This window comes from Chrysemys picta, chromosome 2, assembly GCF_011386835.1.
Source record: "Chrysemys picta bellii isolate R12L10 chromosome 2, ASM1138683v2, whole genome shotgun sequence".
Lineage (NCBI taxonomy): Eukaryota > Metazoa > Chordata > Testudines > Emydidae > Chrysemys > Chrysemys picta.
Window position 1 is genome coordinate 31,673,427 of NC_088792.1, and position 16,501 is coordinate 31,689,927.

Here is a 16,501-nt window from a genome sequence, read left to right on the forward strand (position 1 = left end):
TCAAGCAAGGTAGGTTGAGCTCTTAAATTCTATTGCTGACTGCATGTTCAACTATACACATTTGCTTTTTAAAAACCAAAAAGCTCAGTGAAGAAAGACACTAATGCAGAATAATTAATTTTTAATTTAAATTCACAGATGGTGACGGTTCCTATATCAAATATAACATCAACACTTAATATTTCTTTAACTCGTGTATATACACTGCTAAGCATTTTAGTGCCCGATTACGTAATGTGCCTAAAATATCCATAAGCAAGGCTTGAAAAATCCACTCATCATGGCAAGTGTAGTGAGTGTGGAGGACCAATATCATCCTCTTCAGCAGAGTTTACTTTAATTTAAAATAAAGCTCTCATCCTTATGGAAGAAAAGATTGATCTAATGCTGTCTTCCGCAGTTCCAGCGCTTCTGCATCTGCTCTTACTATGCTGCAGAGTAAATACCAACCAGTGTGTGTGAGGATTTGAGGGAGTGGGGGGTTGTTACTATTCATTACCTTATGTGCTTCAGTGAAACAGGGAATTGTTGATCTTGCTCTTTTGCTGCTTAGCAAAGCACTGAGCAGTAGCAAAGGCTGTCACTGGAGCTATTTGTGGTGGAGGAAAACTCAGAAATGAGAACAGTGAGTGGTAGAGTAGCAGAGACCTCACCAAAGCCCGCTTCAGGCTTTTGAATGCGGGGAACACACACACAACGCTGCATCTCCTTTCTGGCAGCTGAGGAAAGAGGGGTTCAAATTTCAGACCCCTGCTGTTTATGGGAAATACAGCTAGTCCCTGAACGAGATCCAGTGACACCACCCAGGTAGGAATCCCAGCAGGTGGGGGTGTATGGATATAGGCATCTCATGTGGGACTCCATCATTGGATGGGATAAAAAACTTGAGGGCAGAAAGTAAGGTGGGAAAGTCCTTCCTGAGAGGGGCATGCCTGATTCACTGGAGTTTAAATGTTGCCTCTTGTGTAGAGAGGCCATCCTGGTCAGTGACAGACACACAAAGTGCATTTGCTGCTGGGAGAGTCGTACATACTACAAAAGTGTAACTTCTATTTAGCTTTCAAATCTAGGGCTCAGAAGAACAGTCATTATGACTTGACTTCCTGGATGACGATGCACCCCCATACATCAGTTTCCCCCATGGGTCTCTAGCACCTCTTTGGCCTCAGTGCAACACTCTCCCAGAAGGGGGAAGTCCTCAGAGACCTCCTCTAAACACTGTAAGAGGAGCTTTAATTTCCCTCCCAGGAATGCAACCCCAAAAAACTTAGTTTCCTGACCAGGTTGACAACCTCAGAAACATCATCCTTGAGGCTCAGTACTGTGGAGGCAAGGAGTCCACCAGTACTGGTGAAATAGGAAAGTGCCGCCGCCCTAAGGCTAAACATGGCTCTGAGAAGGCTTTGATACCATCTAGTGGAGATGGTCAGAACAAGCTCAGATGTTCCGTACCATCAGAGTTTACTCTTGTTCTGTTACGCGTATCGAGTTCTTTGGTACCAAATAAACTTCCAGACATATCATCACCATTTGTAAAGCACTTCAAGCTATTGGTACTGTCTGGCAAGGACAAGCTTACAGGTCCGTCTCTCTCACAGACGTTTGTGGCTCCCCCATCTGATACAACTTCACAACAGGCTTCATCACTGAAGGATCAGTTTTGACAGAATGATTGAGGGTTTGACCCCCTCCTGCCTCATTAGCCTGCCAGCTTCAACATTTTGTCCATCTCCCCCCCATTTGGAGACCGACTGTTCCATTTCCAATAACCATGGGAACGCATCACCTTGGACAAATGGGTGATGGAAGTAATATCATTAGGCTACGCCATCCATTTTACCTTCCTCCTTGTCCCGCTTCAGGGACATCTCTAACAAATTACTGGTAAGACAGGAAATAAAATCCCTTCTTCATTTAGGGGTGATAGAACTGGTCACCACTCAGCACAGGAGAGGGTTGGGGAGGGGGGCTTCTATTCCCAGGTGTTTGCTTGTACTGAAGAAAAATTGAGGGTAGAGACAAGTATGAGATCTAAGACTTCTGAACAAATTTGTGAGGCCTCAAAAGTTCAGGGTGGTGATTCTGATAGTTATCATTCGTTCTCTAGATTCAGGGGTTGGTTTTGGCCCTTGACCTTCAAGATGCGTACTTCTGTGTAGCGATACACCTGCCTCACAAAAGTTCCGGCAGTTTGTCATAGGCCAGGATCATTTTCAATACGGGGTGTTCCTGTTCGGGGTCTCCTTGGCTCCAAGAGTGTTTTCAAATATTCTATCTATGGTGACTGCCTATTTGCATTGTCAGGCAATTATAGTATTCTGTACCTCGACGATTGGATACTCAAGCATCAGTCATACCAAGAGGTGTTGTCTGCCACAAGGACAGCACTTTCTCTATTCTTGGACTTGGGTCTTCAGTGTAGAAAAAGTCCACACTGACTCACGTTCAGAACATATGCTTTATAGGGGCATCCCTGGATTCCTTGGCATCCAGGGCCTTCCTACCCCTGGACAGATTTGTGATTTTATCACACCTTGTCAGAACTATTCAAGGGAGCCCCCAGACTTCAGTCAGAAACTGTCTTCATCTTGGTCACATGGCAGCTTGCACCTTTGTGACAGTGTGTGCAAGGTTATGCCTTCACTGTTTTCAGGGGTGGCTCAAATCCGTTTACTCGCCCAACAGGCACACCTACTTGTCTAGACTGTCCGTTCCCCAGCAGGTGAAGTATTCCCTAGACTAGTGTAAGGTCCATTGCAAGGTAGCAGCGGGGGTTCCCTTCCTCCAACATAATTGGTAACCGTGACCACGGATTCATCTCTGTTATGGTGGGTGGAGGGGCACACCTTGATTCTCTAACAGTGCAGGGCAGATGTTGATCCTAGGAAACCACCCTCCATCTCAACCTGTTGGAGCTCAAAACGATCAGATATAGCTGCCTTGAATTTCTGCCTCTCATCAGGCAGATCTGTCAAGGTCATGATGGACTACCTAGCCTGCATGTTCTGTATCAGCTGGCAGAGAGGAACAAGATTGCCTTCTGTCTGTGCCGAAGCAGTGAAATTATGGAAGTGGTGCATAAAATATTGCATAGGAATTTCAGTAGTGTAACTTCCGAGCAGACAAACTGTCATGGCTGATGTTCTCAGCAGGTGGTTTTCCCAAGATTATGAATCGGAGTTGGATCTCCAGGTTCTAGTTGGTATTTTTTAGATTTGGGAGTTTCGAGAAGTCGACCTCTGCCACAACTGCAAACAAAAAATGCCATTTGCTTGCTTTGGGGAGGGTAACGTCACAATTCCTGGGGGGACACCTTCCTTCTCCCTTGGATGAAAAAGCAGTTTTATGCTTTTCTCCTGATGCCTCTGATCCTCAGAATGACAAACAAAATCAGACAGGACAAGACCAGAGTCATCCTTAAAGCCCCGATGTTCAAGGCAAGCATGGTTTCCTTATCTGTTCCACCTAGCTCTTTATCCACTGATAAATCTTCTGATCACATCTGAACCTCTCTCTCAGGACGCCAGTCGACTGCTGCATGCGAATCTGAGCAGTCTCCTCGAGCCGTGGCTCCTCAGTGGTTTGCGGGGCTAGAGGTTGTCCTGTTCTGGAGAGGAACAATACAGATTATTCAATAGTAGGAAATATTCAACCAGAAATACTTACCTTTAAAAAGCACCCTCTGTTGCTTTTTACAGATTCAGACTAACACGGCTACCCCTCTGATACTTACCTTTAAAAGTGGAGATGAGTTAGTCATTAGTGTGAACTCCAGAAAGCTGTCCATGAAGTTGCCTTGCTTCTGCTCATTTTGGAATTCTTGTTGCAGCTTAAGAAAGCAGGACTTTCACTTAGTTCCTTCCAGGTTCTTCTGGCTGCCCTGATGGCTTTTCACACCACTATTGAGAGGTTCTCCCTGTTTGTAAGGTTCATGAAAGGTCTGGGAAATCTCTTCCCATGGGTGAAAGTCCCTACCCCATTTTGGGACCTTTTAATTTGGTTCTTAAATCATATAAAGCCTCCTCTTGAACTGACGGCGACCTACTCCTTATTGAATTTCTCTATGGAAACAGACTTCCTACTGGCTATTACCTCAACCCACAGAGTTCGAGAGTTTGGGGCATTAATGACTGACCCTCCTTTCACAATATTCTACAAGGATAAGGTTTCCATTACAGCTGCATCCTAGTTCCTTCCTAAAGTGTCTTCTAAGTTTCATCTAAATCAGATAATTTAGTTACCAGTCGCCCTCCCTGCCCCCAAAACTGCACAGTTCCAACTGGGAGGCTGTCCTCCATATTCTAGCAGTCAGAGTGTTATCCTTCTCCCTAGATAGAACTAAACTGTTTTTGTGACTCTCCTAAACTGTTCACTTTCTTTGCAGACAGATAAAAAGGTTCTGCCTTTTCTACCCTGGGACTATCAAAATCAATACAGGTGTGTCATCTCATTCAGTGAGGTCACAATCTACGTCTCTGACTTTACTCAAAACACTCCAGTTGCAGATATCTGCAGAGCTGCTACAAGGTTTTTGGCACATACCTTCTCCAGACACTATGCCTTAGTCAATGCCTCCAGATCTGATGCGGCAGTTGGCATTGCAGTTCTTTCCTTTAACTTATTTGACTCTGAATTGCCTTCCTCCATATGGGAATGCTGCTCCGGAGTCACTTGAAGTGGAGCACCCATAGGGATACTCAAAGAAAGAGAAGTTACCCTATGCAGTAACTGTAGTTCTTTGAGATGTGCATTTCTATGGGTGCTCCACTACTTGCCCTCCTTCCTCTCTGCTTTGGAGTTTCTCTCTGAGACTCAGATGTGGAGAAGGAACTGAGGCAGATTCACCCATGCAATCTGATACAGCTTCAGTGTTGGGCACAAAGATATCAGTGGCACATGCAGGGGCTCAACAGACAGTGGTAATAGAAAATCTCCATTCGAAGGTGTGTGGGGCACATGAACACCTGTAGGGGGACACATCTCAAAGAACTACAGTCCCTTCTCTTTTTGCCTAAACTAGAGAACATGAAAGAATCTGAGAGATTCAGATAGTTTGTCAGGGCACATATCCTTTACCTCAGGCTATTCTCAGTTTAAACCCTACTTCGTTGAGTCCACATTAGTGATTCTTCTAAAGTTGGCATTTATGTAGAATTTGCAGAATTAAAATTTGCATATGTCTGGCACTGGAATTATCTTTATGATTGAAGTTAAGGCCACCCACTGGTTGTTGAGCATATGGAGCTTATCTATAGATGGTTGGAACGAAGATGGTGGTGGTTTAGAAGGGGAACTGATTAGTGCAGTGTAGACTGGATGTTTAAGAACTTCACTGCTTAACTTTTGATGTACTATGTAGTTGTCTTATCACAGTTTTATTGAAGGTTTTGTGTGTGGAAAGAAGAATAAGGACACAGTCAGGCACAATATTGTGCCTGTTGGATAGGCTAGGTAATGAATCAAATCTGATCAAGCTGTGAGTAGGCTGGAATCTCTGTATCAGACTTGTTCAGCCTGGCTAATTTTCTGTTTTTTTTTTTTTTTTTTTTTTTCCCCCAGAGCTAAGACTATTAAGAACACAGTCTGTGTCAATGTGGAACTCACTGCAGAACAATGGAAAAAAAAGTATGAAAAAGAAAAAGAGAAAAACAAGACACTGCGTAACACTATACAGTGGCTTGAAAATGAGCTCAACAGATGGCGCAATGGTAAGAAGTTATTACATTTTTTGTTGCTTGAATTTTAGCTTAGTGAATATAGTTGAGTTAGTCAAACTAGATCAGGCGTGGCCAGACGGTGGCTCGTGAGACAGATGAAGCTCTTTTATAATTAGTGTGGCCCATTCTCCACCTACCAGACAGGGGAGTGGGGAAAGCTTGGAGCTTCTGCCCTGCAGCGGGGTGGTGGGGCTGGGGGCTTCTACCCTATGGGGGGGGGGGGGAATGTTGCGGGGCATCAGGGCAGAAGCCCTGCGGGGCAGATTGTGTCTTGTGGCTCTCAAACTTCTGAAAATTATCATACGCAGCTTGGAAGGTCAGTAAGTTTGTCCACCCCTGGATTTAGATGATCATCGTAATCCCTTGGAATCTATGAATCGTTGAAAAGTAAATTTAAAAAAATGGGTATATCAAAAACTGATAAATCATAAACTGTAGTGTCAATCTGAAGTCTCATCTTCCACTTTGCATTTCATGGCTTGTTATAGCCATAATGATACTGATTTCTAGGTTAACTCTTCAATGTTACGCATTTTTTTTGCATTTTGTGAATCTGAGGTAAGGCCTATGAATTGCTGTTCTTTTCCAAATAAACTCAATACACTAATTGAATCTTATTAAATTAATTTTAAAAAGTTAGTTTGGTACAGTTGCAGGTGTCTGAATGAGGTACAGACACTCCCTGGGTTACACAAACCCCGACTTACGCAAACCCACACTTACAGAAAAAGTTCCATAAATGTGGGTTTGTTTTGTTTTTTGCGTAATTGTCGGGTATACATCCCCAATTTATACAAAATTCGACTTACCGGAACGCTTGCGTAAGTCAGGGAGCGTCTGTAAACTATTTTTTACCCTTATATAACTTAGACACTGACCAAATCTATTTTTCCAATTCAGTTTGTGTTACTATAAGACTTTGCTGACAATTTTAACCAGGAGCAAACTTTTACAGGCACATTAATGGCCTGTGAAAACTAGGGTTGTATAATCTTGAAACATGCTATTAAAATAGCATATAATCTTTGAGGCTACTGTAGTAGTCCTTATTCCTTTTAAAATAAATTGTACCTGAAACTACTGAAACGTTTGGCTAAGAATATTCCTTCATGTTCCAGTTGAGATGACATGCGTTAGCTTTCAATTTACTGGATTTTTACTTCAGTAGACACTGTATTTGTGTTAGGTGTTTAACTTCTAGGAAAATATTGATTGCATTAAACCAGGGGTTCCCAAACTTGGTTCACGGCTTGTCTCGCGGCCCACGAGGGGCTTACCCTGAACAAGCTGCGAACCAAATTTGGGAACCCCTGCATTAAACTGTTGTACTTTTTAAATACATTAAATTGTATAGGAATGGTGGCTGTTTAAAGTAAATGTGCACTAATATGTTCTTTGTGGGAAGCACTTGTGGGATTATGGAAAGCGGAAACTTGAAATGCTGTGTTTTGGAAAATTTACTGTCTGTGGATGGCAAGATAGTTTTCATAATACTAATATTTAACAGGATTCTATTAATTAAAGGATAAGAATATAATGAATGCTACTCAAAATGGTTTAATCAAACAAACAGATTACATTCTCTGAGATTACAAGTTTGGCTGATAAAGGTAATTACATACATGAACTAGACTTGTATAATATGTTTGATTTAGTACTCACACCAGTCTAAAAAATTTGCAATATTAAAGCACAAATTAAATAGATTAAGAACTGGTGAATTGACAGATCTCAAAGTAGTCATCAGTGGGAAATCATTGAATGGTGGGAGGGCTAGTAGGGTTATGACTTGATAGTATCAATAGCAGTGTTAATTACTGTTTAGTAAATACTATTTATTATTTGATACTATTTACTAATATTTATATACTAAATATTGACACTATTTAACTGCTTGGTAAAGCCATTCAAATAATATGCATTTTAATATAGCCAAATGCAAAGATAAACATCTAGAAACAAAGAATGCAGGCTATGCTGTATCCTGGAAAGCAGGGACTATGAATGATATCTAGGGATCATAGTGAACAAGCAACTCAGCCTGAACTCCCAGTGTGATGCTGTGGCTAAAAGGTCTAATGTGATCCTTAGATGCATAAACAAGGAAGTAGAGACTATAGGAGTTGGGAGGTGATTTGACCTGTGTATAGTAGTAGTGTGATTGACTCTAGAATACTGTGTACAGTTCTGGTGTCCACATTCTAAAAATTGGAGTGGGTGTGGAAAAGAGCTGTAGAAGTAATTCAAGGGCTTGAAGAATGCCTTATCAGAGAGAGACAAGGTGGTTGATATCTTTTATTGTACCAACTTCTGTTGGTGAAAGACAAGATTTCACGCTTACACAGAGCTCCTCTTATAGCAAGAGACTTAAAGCTCAATATATTTATCTTGTCAAAAAGAAGATTGAGAGGTGATTTGATTACAGGGTATAAGTGCCTTCAAAGGGAGAAATGCTGGGTACTAAAAAGCTCTTCAGTTTACCAGAGAAAGGCATAACAAGACTCAAACTGGAAGCCGAAGCAGAAATAAGACCTACGTTTTTAAGTGAGGGTGATTTAACAACTGTCCCAAACTATCCAGGGAAGTCATGAATTCTCAGTCTTTCAAATAAAAGCTAGATCCTTTTCTAGAAGTTATGCTTTAGTCAAACAAATTGTGCTTACTCAAGCACACAAGTTATTAGACTCAGTAATTAACTGGAATAATAACTGGGTGAAATTTAAGGCCAGAAAACACCATTCGCCCATCAGGTCTGACTTCCTGTATATCACAGGCCCTTAAACTCTCTGGAATATTTTATTTACCATTTAACTACTACCTGTCATAACTACAGACTATCTCATATATAACTTCTCAGGGATACTTCCCTTTGAAAGACATTTCTAAACTAACTGTGATAAGAGAACATATTTATAAAATCTTTTTACTTAAGGGGAGATTGTACCAGTTGATGAGCAGTTTGACAAAGAGAAAGCCAACTTGGAAGCTTTTGCAGTGGATAAGGATGTTGCTATCAATAATGATAAACCAGCTGCTACAATTGGAGTGACTGGTAATTTTACTGATGCTGAAAGAAGAAAGTGTGACGAAGAAATCACTAAATTATACAAGCAACTTGATGACAAGGTATGTTGTTCTTGTTAAATATAAAATCTCTTAGTAAGCATGTTTGGAGCTACAGTAGTTGATTTTTAATTCAGACAAATCTTCATTTGTTAGTACAAATGAGCATGATGGGTGTTCTCAATCCATATAACATGGTCTCACTGCAGTTCCCATGGATTAAACACAACAGAAACCATCCCCTCATTTGGGACTAATTGGCATTCTCTTTGTCAATTTCAACAGGCGGGGGCGGAGATTGAAAGGATAGAAAGAACAAAGCAAAGTGGGCAGAGCATAGGAAATAGATGAAAATGGAGTCTGATGTAGGCAGAGTAGAGTTGAATGCAGAACATTCTTTGAGACCACTCAACTCCTTGATAGTTGGATGTCTGTGATAATACAATACTAATGGGAGGGGGAGGTAATATGCAGTTAAACTGATATTTGAGTGATCTGTTTTGGAAAAGCTGAGAGATGTTGCTTATTTGTCCATTATTATATTTTACAAAATATGCCATTTGGTTACATATCTCTAACATGTAAACAATATTCTGGTACTAAATATCTTAAAGTAATAAATTTATCTAAAGTCAGGAGAATTTTCATTCCAAGTAGGTTACTTGGAAGTTAGAGAGCACATGTCCTAGTTCTTGAACTTGGAGAAGACGTTGTGACGTAACAAAGGGGTAGGATTTTGCTCTTGGGTGCAAGGTAAATTACTACAAATGCATCTAAAGCTAGAAGCCTACTATATTTTTTTTCATATCCCTTTTGAGTCCATGAATCATCGGTCTTGTATTTAGTTTCCATTTTTGGAAACAATTATCAAAGGTTGGTGAACAACTGACTTCTAATGTGTGTTTGAGATTTTTGTGTGTTCAAACGGTTCAATGGATTGCTGGTTTTAATTGCAGGATGAAGAAATCAATCAGCAGAGCCAATTAGTAGAAAAGTTGAAGACACAAATGTTGGATCAGGAAGAGGTGAGTTTCACTATTGTGTATTTTATTTTGGGTTTTTCATTTGATTAAAAAAAATAATTGGGGATAATGCAGAAAAAAAACCACCTTAAAGTCATAACTAACTTTTCAGTAAACTGAAAGTAGGATGATTATATAAGGAAACCAGTTTATTCATTTACCACATCATAATCCTTCTCCAGTTTTAAAGTCAGAATCTAACTGTTCAATGTCTATCCAGAGCTCCCCGTTTGATGTACTTTGGCCAGTCAGTAACTACAGATTCACGAACCCCTTTACCAATTTAGTGTGTCTGTTCAGAGTTTTGTCGCAGTAGGACTTCCCCACCTTTTCCATGGGTATCAAGAAGTCTCATTCTTTAGAAGTTTCAAAATACTTGCATTCCTCTGTAGGAAGAATATGAAATGGAGGGGGGAAAAAAACCCTCTAGTGTTCATTTTAATCACCATATTTTGATTACAAAACTATTCAGTTTTACAAGGCATTGAGTTGTGACATCATAATTTGTATACAGTTATCCTCTTATCTAGGTTTGCTGGAAGTATTGGACATAATGTTTTCTTTTTATTTATGAACTGTATATGAATCTGCTCTTGCTGTGTAATGCCAACCAAAAGTATTTAATTTGGTATAATTTATTTAAAAAACAAAGCTTTTACCAGATCCTTCTGTTTGTTAATTTTGACAGATGTTTAGATTAGGTAATATTAATATCTAATCTCCATACAAAGCTAATATGTTTTTACTAAAAACTAGCTCTTTCGGTCACTGAATTATTTCTTAATTTTAGATGCAAATGATTCCGTTGCTAGAGAAAACAGAAGGGAAGCATGGGCAACCTTGCCTGGCTCTCCTATGTAAGAAAATAGATTTACTTAATTTTAAATATTTGTCTGAAGCCATGTCTACACTACAGAGTTATATTGACTTAAGATAGAGCTATTCAGGCTGGAGCCGCAGATGCCAAAATGTCCACCAGTTTGAGAGATTTTTCCTGGACCACCTCTGGTTGGATATCTAGGGCCATAGCCATCCTCCTCAACCACTCCTGATGAGTCTTAAAATTGTCCCAAGGTGACGAAATAGTCTTCGCTACAACTGCCTCATCTGGGGATGAGGAAGAGGGACTTAAGTTATGTCGACGATCATAAGCCACTTTAATTACATCAGTTGTGCATGTCCACACAATGCTCCTTGGGTTGGCGGAATGTGTCCACAGTGAGTGCTTCGTTTTGTGCTGTTTTTCAACAGCCCTTGTTAACTGTGCGCCCACCATCTCTGCCTGAAAGCATGGATCCTGACCTGCTGACCAGTCTGGTAATGAGCATTATGAACACAACAGGGCTGGTTCTGCAGTATTTCGTGAGCTGTGAATCGGTGGTGCCTGCCCTGCTGCCTGCCATAGAAAGAAATAATTCAAGATTGCTGCTTGCATTCATGGAGCAGCTGCACACAGTGGACTGTCGGTACTGAGCTTGGGGAAACAAGCACAGAGTGGTGGTATCGCATTGTGATGCAAGTATGGGATGACAAGCAGTGTCTGCAGAACTTTCAGATGCACAAATCCACCTTCCTGGAACGGTGTGCGGAGCTCACCCTAGCGCTGCAGCACAAGGACACCAGAATGAGAGCTGTCCTCACTGTGGAAAAGCGAGTGGTAATCGCCGTGTGGAAGCTTGCAACTCCAGACTGCTACTGGTCAGTCATGAATCAGTTTGGAGTTGGAAAGTCCAGCAGGGCCATTAATCACCTTCTGCTATGAAGGACTGTGACTCTCGGTAATGTGCAGGAAATCATAGAATATCAGGCTTGGAAGGGACCTCAAGAGGTCATCTAGTCCAACCCCCTGCTCAAAGCAGGACCAATTCCCAACTAAATCATCCCAGCCAGGGCTTTGTCAAGCCTGACCTTAAAAAAACTCCAAGGAAGGAGACTCCACCACCTCCCTAGGTAACGCATTCCAGTGTTTCACCACCCTCCTAGTGAAATAGTTTTTCCTAATATCCAACCTGGACCCCCCCCCACTGCAACTTGAGACCATTGCTCCTTGTTCTGTCATCTGCCACCACTGAGAACAGCCGAGCTCCATCCTCTTTGGAACCCCTCTTCAGGTAGTTGAAGGCTGCTATCAAATCCCCCCTCATTCTTCTCTTCTGGAGACTAAACAATCCCAGTTCCCTCAGCCTCTCCTCATAAGTCATGTGCTCCAGACCCCTAATCATTTTTGTTGCCCTCCGCTGGACTCTTTCCAATTTTTCCACATCCTTCTTGTAGTGTGGGGCCCAAAACTGGACACAGTATTCCAGATGAGGCCTCACCAATGTCGAATAAAGGGGAACGATCATGTTCCTCCATCTGCTGGCAATGCCCCTACTTATACAGCCCAAAATGCCGTTAGCCTTCTTGGCAACAAGAGCACACTGTTGACTCATATCCAGCTTCTCGTCCACTGTGACCCATAGGTCCTTTTCTGCAGAACTGCTACCTAGCCATTCGGTCCTTAGTCTGTAGCAGTGCATGGGATTCTTCCGTCCTAAGTGCAGGACTCTGCACTTGTCCTTGTTGAACCTCATCAGGTTTTTTTTTTGGCCCAATCCTCTAATTTGTCTAGGTCCCTCTGTATCCGATCCCTACCCTCTAGTGTATCTACCACGCCTCTTGGTTTAGTGTCATCTGCAAACTTGCTGAGAGTGCAGTCCACACCATCCTTCAGATCATTAATAAAGATATTAAACAAAACTGGCCCCAGGACCGACCCTTGGGGCACTCCGCTTGAAACCGGCTGCCAACTAGACATGGAGCCATTGATCACTACCCGTTGAGCCCGACGATCTAGCCAGCTTTCTATCCACCTTACAGTCCATTCATCCAGCCCATACTTCTTTAACTTGGCGGCAAGAATACTGTGGGAGACTGTATCAAACGCTTTGCTAAAGTCAAGGAATAACACATCCACTGCTTTCCCCTCATCCACAGAGCCAGTTATCTCATCATAGAAGGCAATTAGGTTAGTCAGGCACGACTTCCCCTTGGTGAATCCATGCTGACTGTTCCTGATCACTTTCCTCTCCTCTAAATGTTTCATAATTGATTCCTTGAGGACCTGCTCCATGATTTTTCCAGGGACTGAGGTGAGGCTGACTGGCCTGTAGTTCCCCGGATCCTCCTCCTTCCCTTTTTTAAAGATGGGCACTACATTAGCCTTTTTCCAGTCATCTGGGACCTCCCCCGATCACCATGAGTTTTCAAAAATAATGGCTAATGGCTCTGCAATCTCACCCGCCAACTCCTTTAGCACCCTCGGATGCAGCGCATCCGGCCCCATGGACTTGTGCACGTCCAGTTTTTCTAAATAGTCCCGAATCACCTTCTCCCCATACTGTGCTGCCCAGTGCAGCAGACTGGGAGCTGACCTTGTTCGTGAAGACAGAGGCAAAAAAATCATTGAGTACATTAGCTTTTTCCACATCCTCGGTCACTAGGTTGCCTCCCTCATTCAGTAAGGGGCCCACACTTTCCTTGACTTTCTTCTTGTTGCTAACATACCTGAAGAAACCCTTCTTGTTACTCTTAACATCTCTTGCTAGCTGCAACTCCAAGTGTGATTTGGCCTTCCTGATTTCACTCCTGCATGCCTGAGCAATATTTTTATACTCCTCCCTGGTCATTTGTCCAATCTTCCACTTTTTGTAAGCTGCTTTGTTGCGTTTAAGATCAGCAAGGATTTCACTGTTTAGCCAAGCTGGTCGCCTGCCATATTTACTATTCTTTCTACACATCGGGATGGTTTGTTCCTGCAACCGCAATAAGGATTCTTTAAAATACAGCCAGCTCTCCTGGATCCCTTTGCCCTTCATGTTGTTCTCCCAGGGAATCCTGCCCATCTGTTCCCTGAGGGAGTCAAAGTCTGCTTTTCTGAAGTCCAGGGTCCGTATTCTGCTGCTCTCCTTTCTTCCTTGTGTCAGGATCCTGAACTCTACCATCTCATGATCACTGCTTCCCAGGTTCCCATCCACTTTTGCTTCCCCTACTAATTCTTCCCTGTTTGTGAGCAGCAGGTCAAGAAAACCTCTGCCCCTAGTTGGTTCCTCCAGCACTTGCACCAGGAAATTGTCCCCTACACTTTCCAAAAACTTCCTGGATTGTCTGTGCACCGCTGTATTGCTCTCCCAGCAGATATCAGGGTGATTAAAGTCTCCCATGAGAACCAGGGCCTGCGATCTAGCAACTTCTGCTAGTTGCCAGAAGAAAGCCTTGTCCACCTCATCCCCCTGGTCTGGTGGTCTATAGCAGACTCCAACCACGACATCACCCTTGTTGCTCACACTTCTCAACTTTATCCAGAGACTCTCAGGTTTTTCTGCAGTTTCATACCGGAGCTCTGAGCAGTCATACTCCTCTTACATACAACGCAACTCCCCCACCTTTTCTGCCCTGCCTGTCCTTCCTGAACAGTTTATATCCATCCATGACAGTACTCCAGTCATGTGAGTTAGCCCACCAAATCTCTGTTATTCCAATCGCATCATAGTTCCCTGACTGTGCCAGGACTTCCAGTTCTCCCTGCTTGTTTCCCAGGCTTCTTGCATTTGTGTATAGGCACTTAAGATAACTCATCGATCGTCCCTCTTTCTCAGCATGAGCCAGGAGTCCTCCCCTCTTGCGCTCTCCTGCTTGTGCTTCCTCCCAGGATCCCATTTCCCCACTTACCTCAGGGCTTTGGTCTCCTTACCCCGGTGAACCTAGTTTAAAGCCCTTCTCACTAGGTTAGCCAGCCTGCTGGCGAAGATGCTCTTCCCTCTCTTCGTTAGGTGGAGCCCGTCTCTGCCTAGCACTCCTCCTTCTTGGAACACCATCCCATGGTCGAAGAATCCAAAGCCTTCTCTTCGACACCATCTGCGTAGCCATTCGTTGACTTCCACGATTCGATGGTCTCTACCCCGGCCTTTTCCTTGCACGGGAGGATGGACGAGAACACCACTTGCGCCTCAAACTCCTTTATCCTTCTTCCCAGAGCCACGTAGTCTGCAGTGATCCGCTCAAGGTCATTCTTGGCAGTATCATTGGTGCCCACGTGAAGAAGCAGGAAGGGGTAGCGATCCGAGGGCTTGATGAGTCTCGGCAGTCTCTTGTGGATGGCTGTGGGGCAATGGGATTCCCTAACTGTGGCAGGGCAACATGTGGAATGAATATCCCAATTTTGGCCCCAGACCATCTTGCAAACGAGTACATCAACTGGAAGGGCTACTTTTCCATTGTGGATCACCAAGGCCATTTCACTGACATCAATGCGGGGTGGTCAGGAAAGGTGCGCACATCTTTAGGAACACTGGACTACATAGAAAGCTGCACAGTGGGACTTTCTTTCCTGACCAGAAGATCCAAATGGGGGATATGGAAATGTCCATAGTAATCCTGGGAGACCCCATCTACCCCTTTTTCTCCTGGTTGTGACTTTGCTGGTTAAAAGATTGCTGGTACTGCCTTTTGGCAGGTTGATCATTTTCAGTCGACTGTGCTCCGCATAACATTTGCGAAGCAAAGGGAGAAAAGTTTCCTTGGGATGGAGCGCTGAGGTAGATCAGCTGGCTACTGATTTGGAGCGGCTAGATACCTGGGCAATTAGAGGGGCACAGCAGGGAGGGGGCTATTCGAATTAGGGAGGCTTTGAAGAAGCATTTTGACAATGATTTGCAGTAACGTGTCTTTATGTGATGCATTCGGCCAGGCAATATTTACTTGCCACCCTGAACAATCCCTTTAGTGCTTGCTTCCTGAGCTTTAATTGTACTGAGTAAATATTCCTGCCAATAGTCACTGTGTTTAAATGTTAGCACCAACTAACATGTATGAAACAAATAGACTCATTTTATTTCAAAGACTAAAGTTTAATAACAGGACGAAACACAAATTTTGTCAAACAGGACATGGTAATGAGGAACAGTCTCTCGGTTACGGCTCTCACAGCTGCATGTAACTGCAGCTTTCATTATGAAACCAGTCCTTGGAGTGCACGGGGTACTGCGAGGGACTGGGAACATGTGAGGAATGTGGTGGGGGAGTTTGGGGAGGGCATGGAATGAAGTTCTGTATTGGCTGCAGGGGGTGTCATGCATGAATATGCTCTGATTGCAGGCTAAAAGGGGACTTCAGCATCTCTGGCCCTCCAGTAGCTTTATCATCCGCTCCTGCCCCTGTGTCCTTTCCAGGCTACCCAGCCTGAGTCTTGTTAGTTGTCTCCCTCCATGCTCTTGTTTTGCTATGTGCTGCATCTGTTGATTGCAGCACTTTGCGAAACATATCCTCCTTACTCCTTCTGGTTTGCCGCCTTATCTGATTGAGGCGCGGCACTGGTGTGGAGGAATGGGTCTTCAAGGGCACATCTGCAGAAGCCAAAGAAACAATTAACAGACAGTATTGTGAATTCACTCAGAGCCATGAATCACAAAAGTTACACACACCTCTTTCTCACTGTCCCTTTGCTAGCACACAGCTTGGTGAGAGTCTCAAATATGGTGAGTTTGACGGGGGGGGGGGGGGGGGGTTCGGAAGTGGGGAATGAGCAAGAAGGGACAAAGGGTCTGGGTGGTTTGCAAAGAGTGTCACTACATGCATAATAAAACCCAATATCTTACTCCTAAGGGTAACCCAGGATGCATCTCCTGCATGCATGCAGCTTCAGACTGGGTCTGTATGCTG

The 16,501-nt window shown here is 43.3% G+C and overlaps 1 protein-coding gene across 1 annotated transcript in view; it reads left to right on the forward strand.

Annotated features, from left to right (window-relative positions):
• KIF5B (kinesin family member 5B) overlaps nt 1–16,501 on the forward strand; it is a 67,331-nt gene that overhangs the window by 21,895 nt on the left and 28,935 nt on the right. Inside the window, exons 11-13 of the mRNA XM_005290971.5 lie at nt 5,560–5,708; nt 8,650–8,843; nt 9,737–9,805. Of these exons, the coding sequence (XP_005291028.1) occupies nt 5,560–5,708; nt 8,650–8,843; nt 9,737–9,805 (412 nt within the window). The remainder of the gene's footprint in view (nt 1–5,559; nt 5,709–8,649; nt 8,844–9,736; nt 9,806–16,501) is intronic.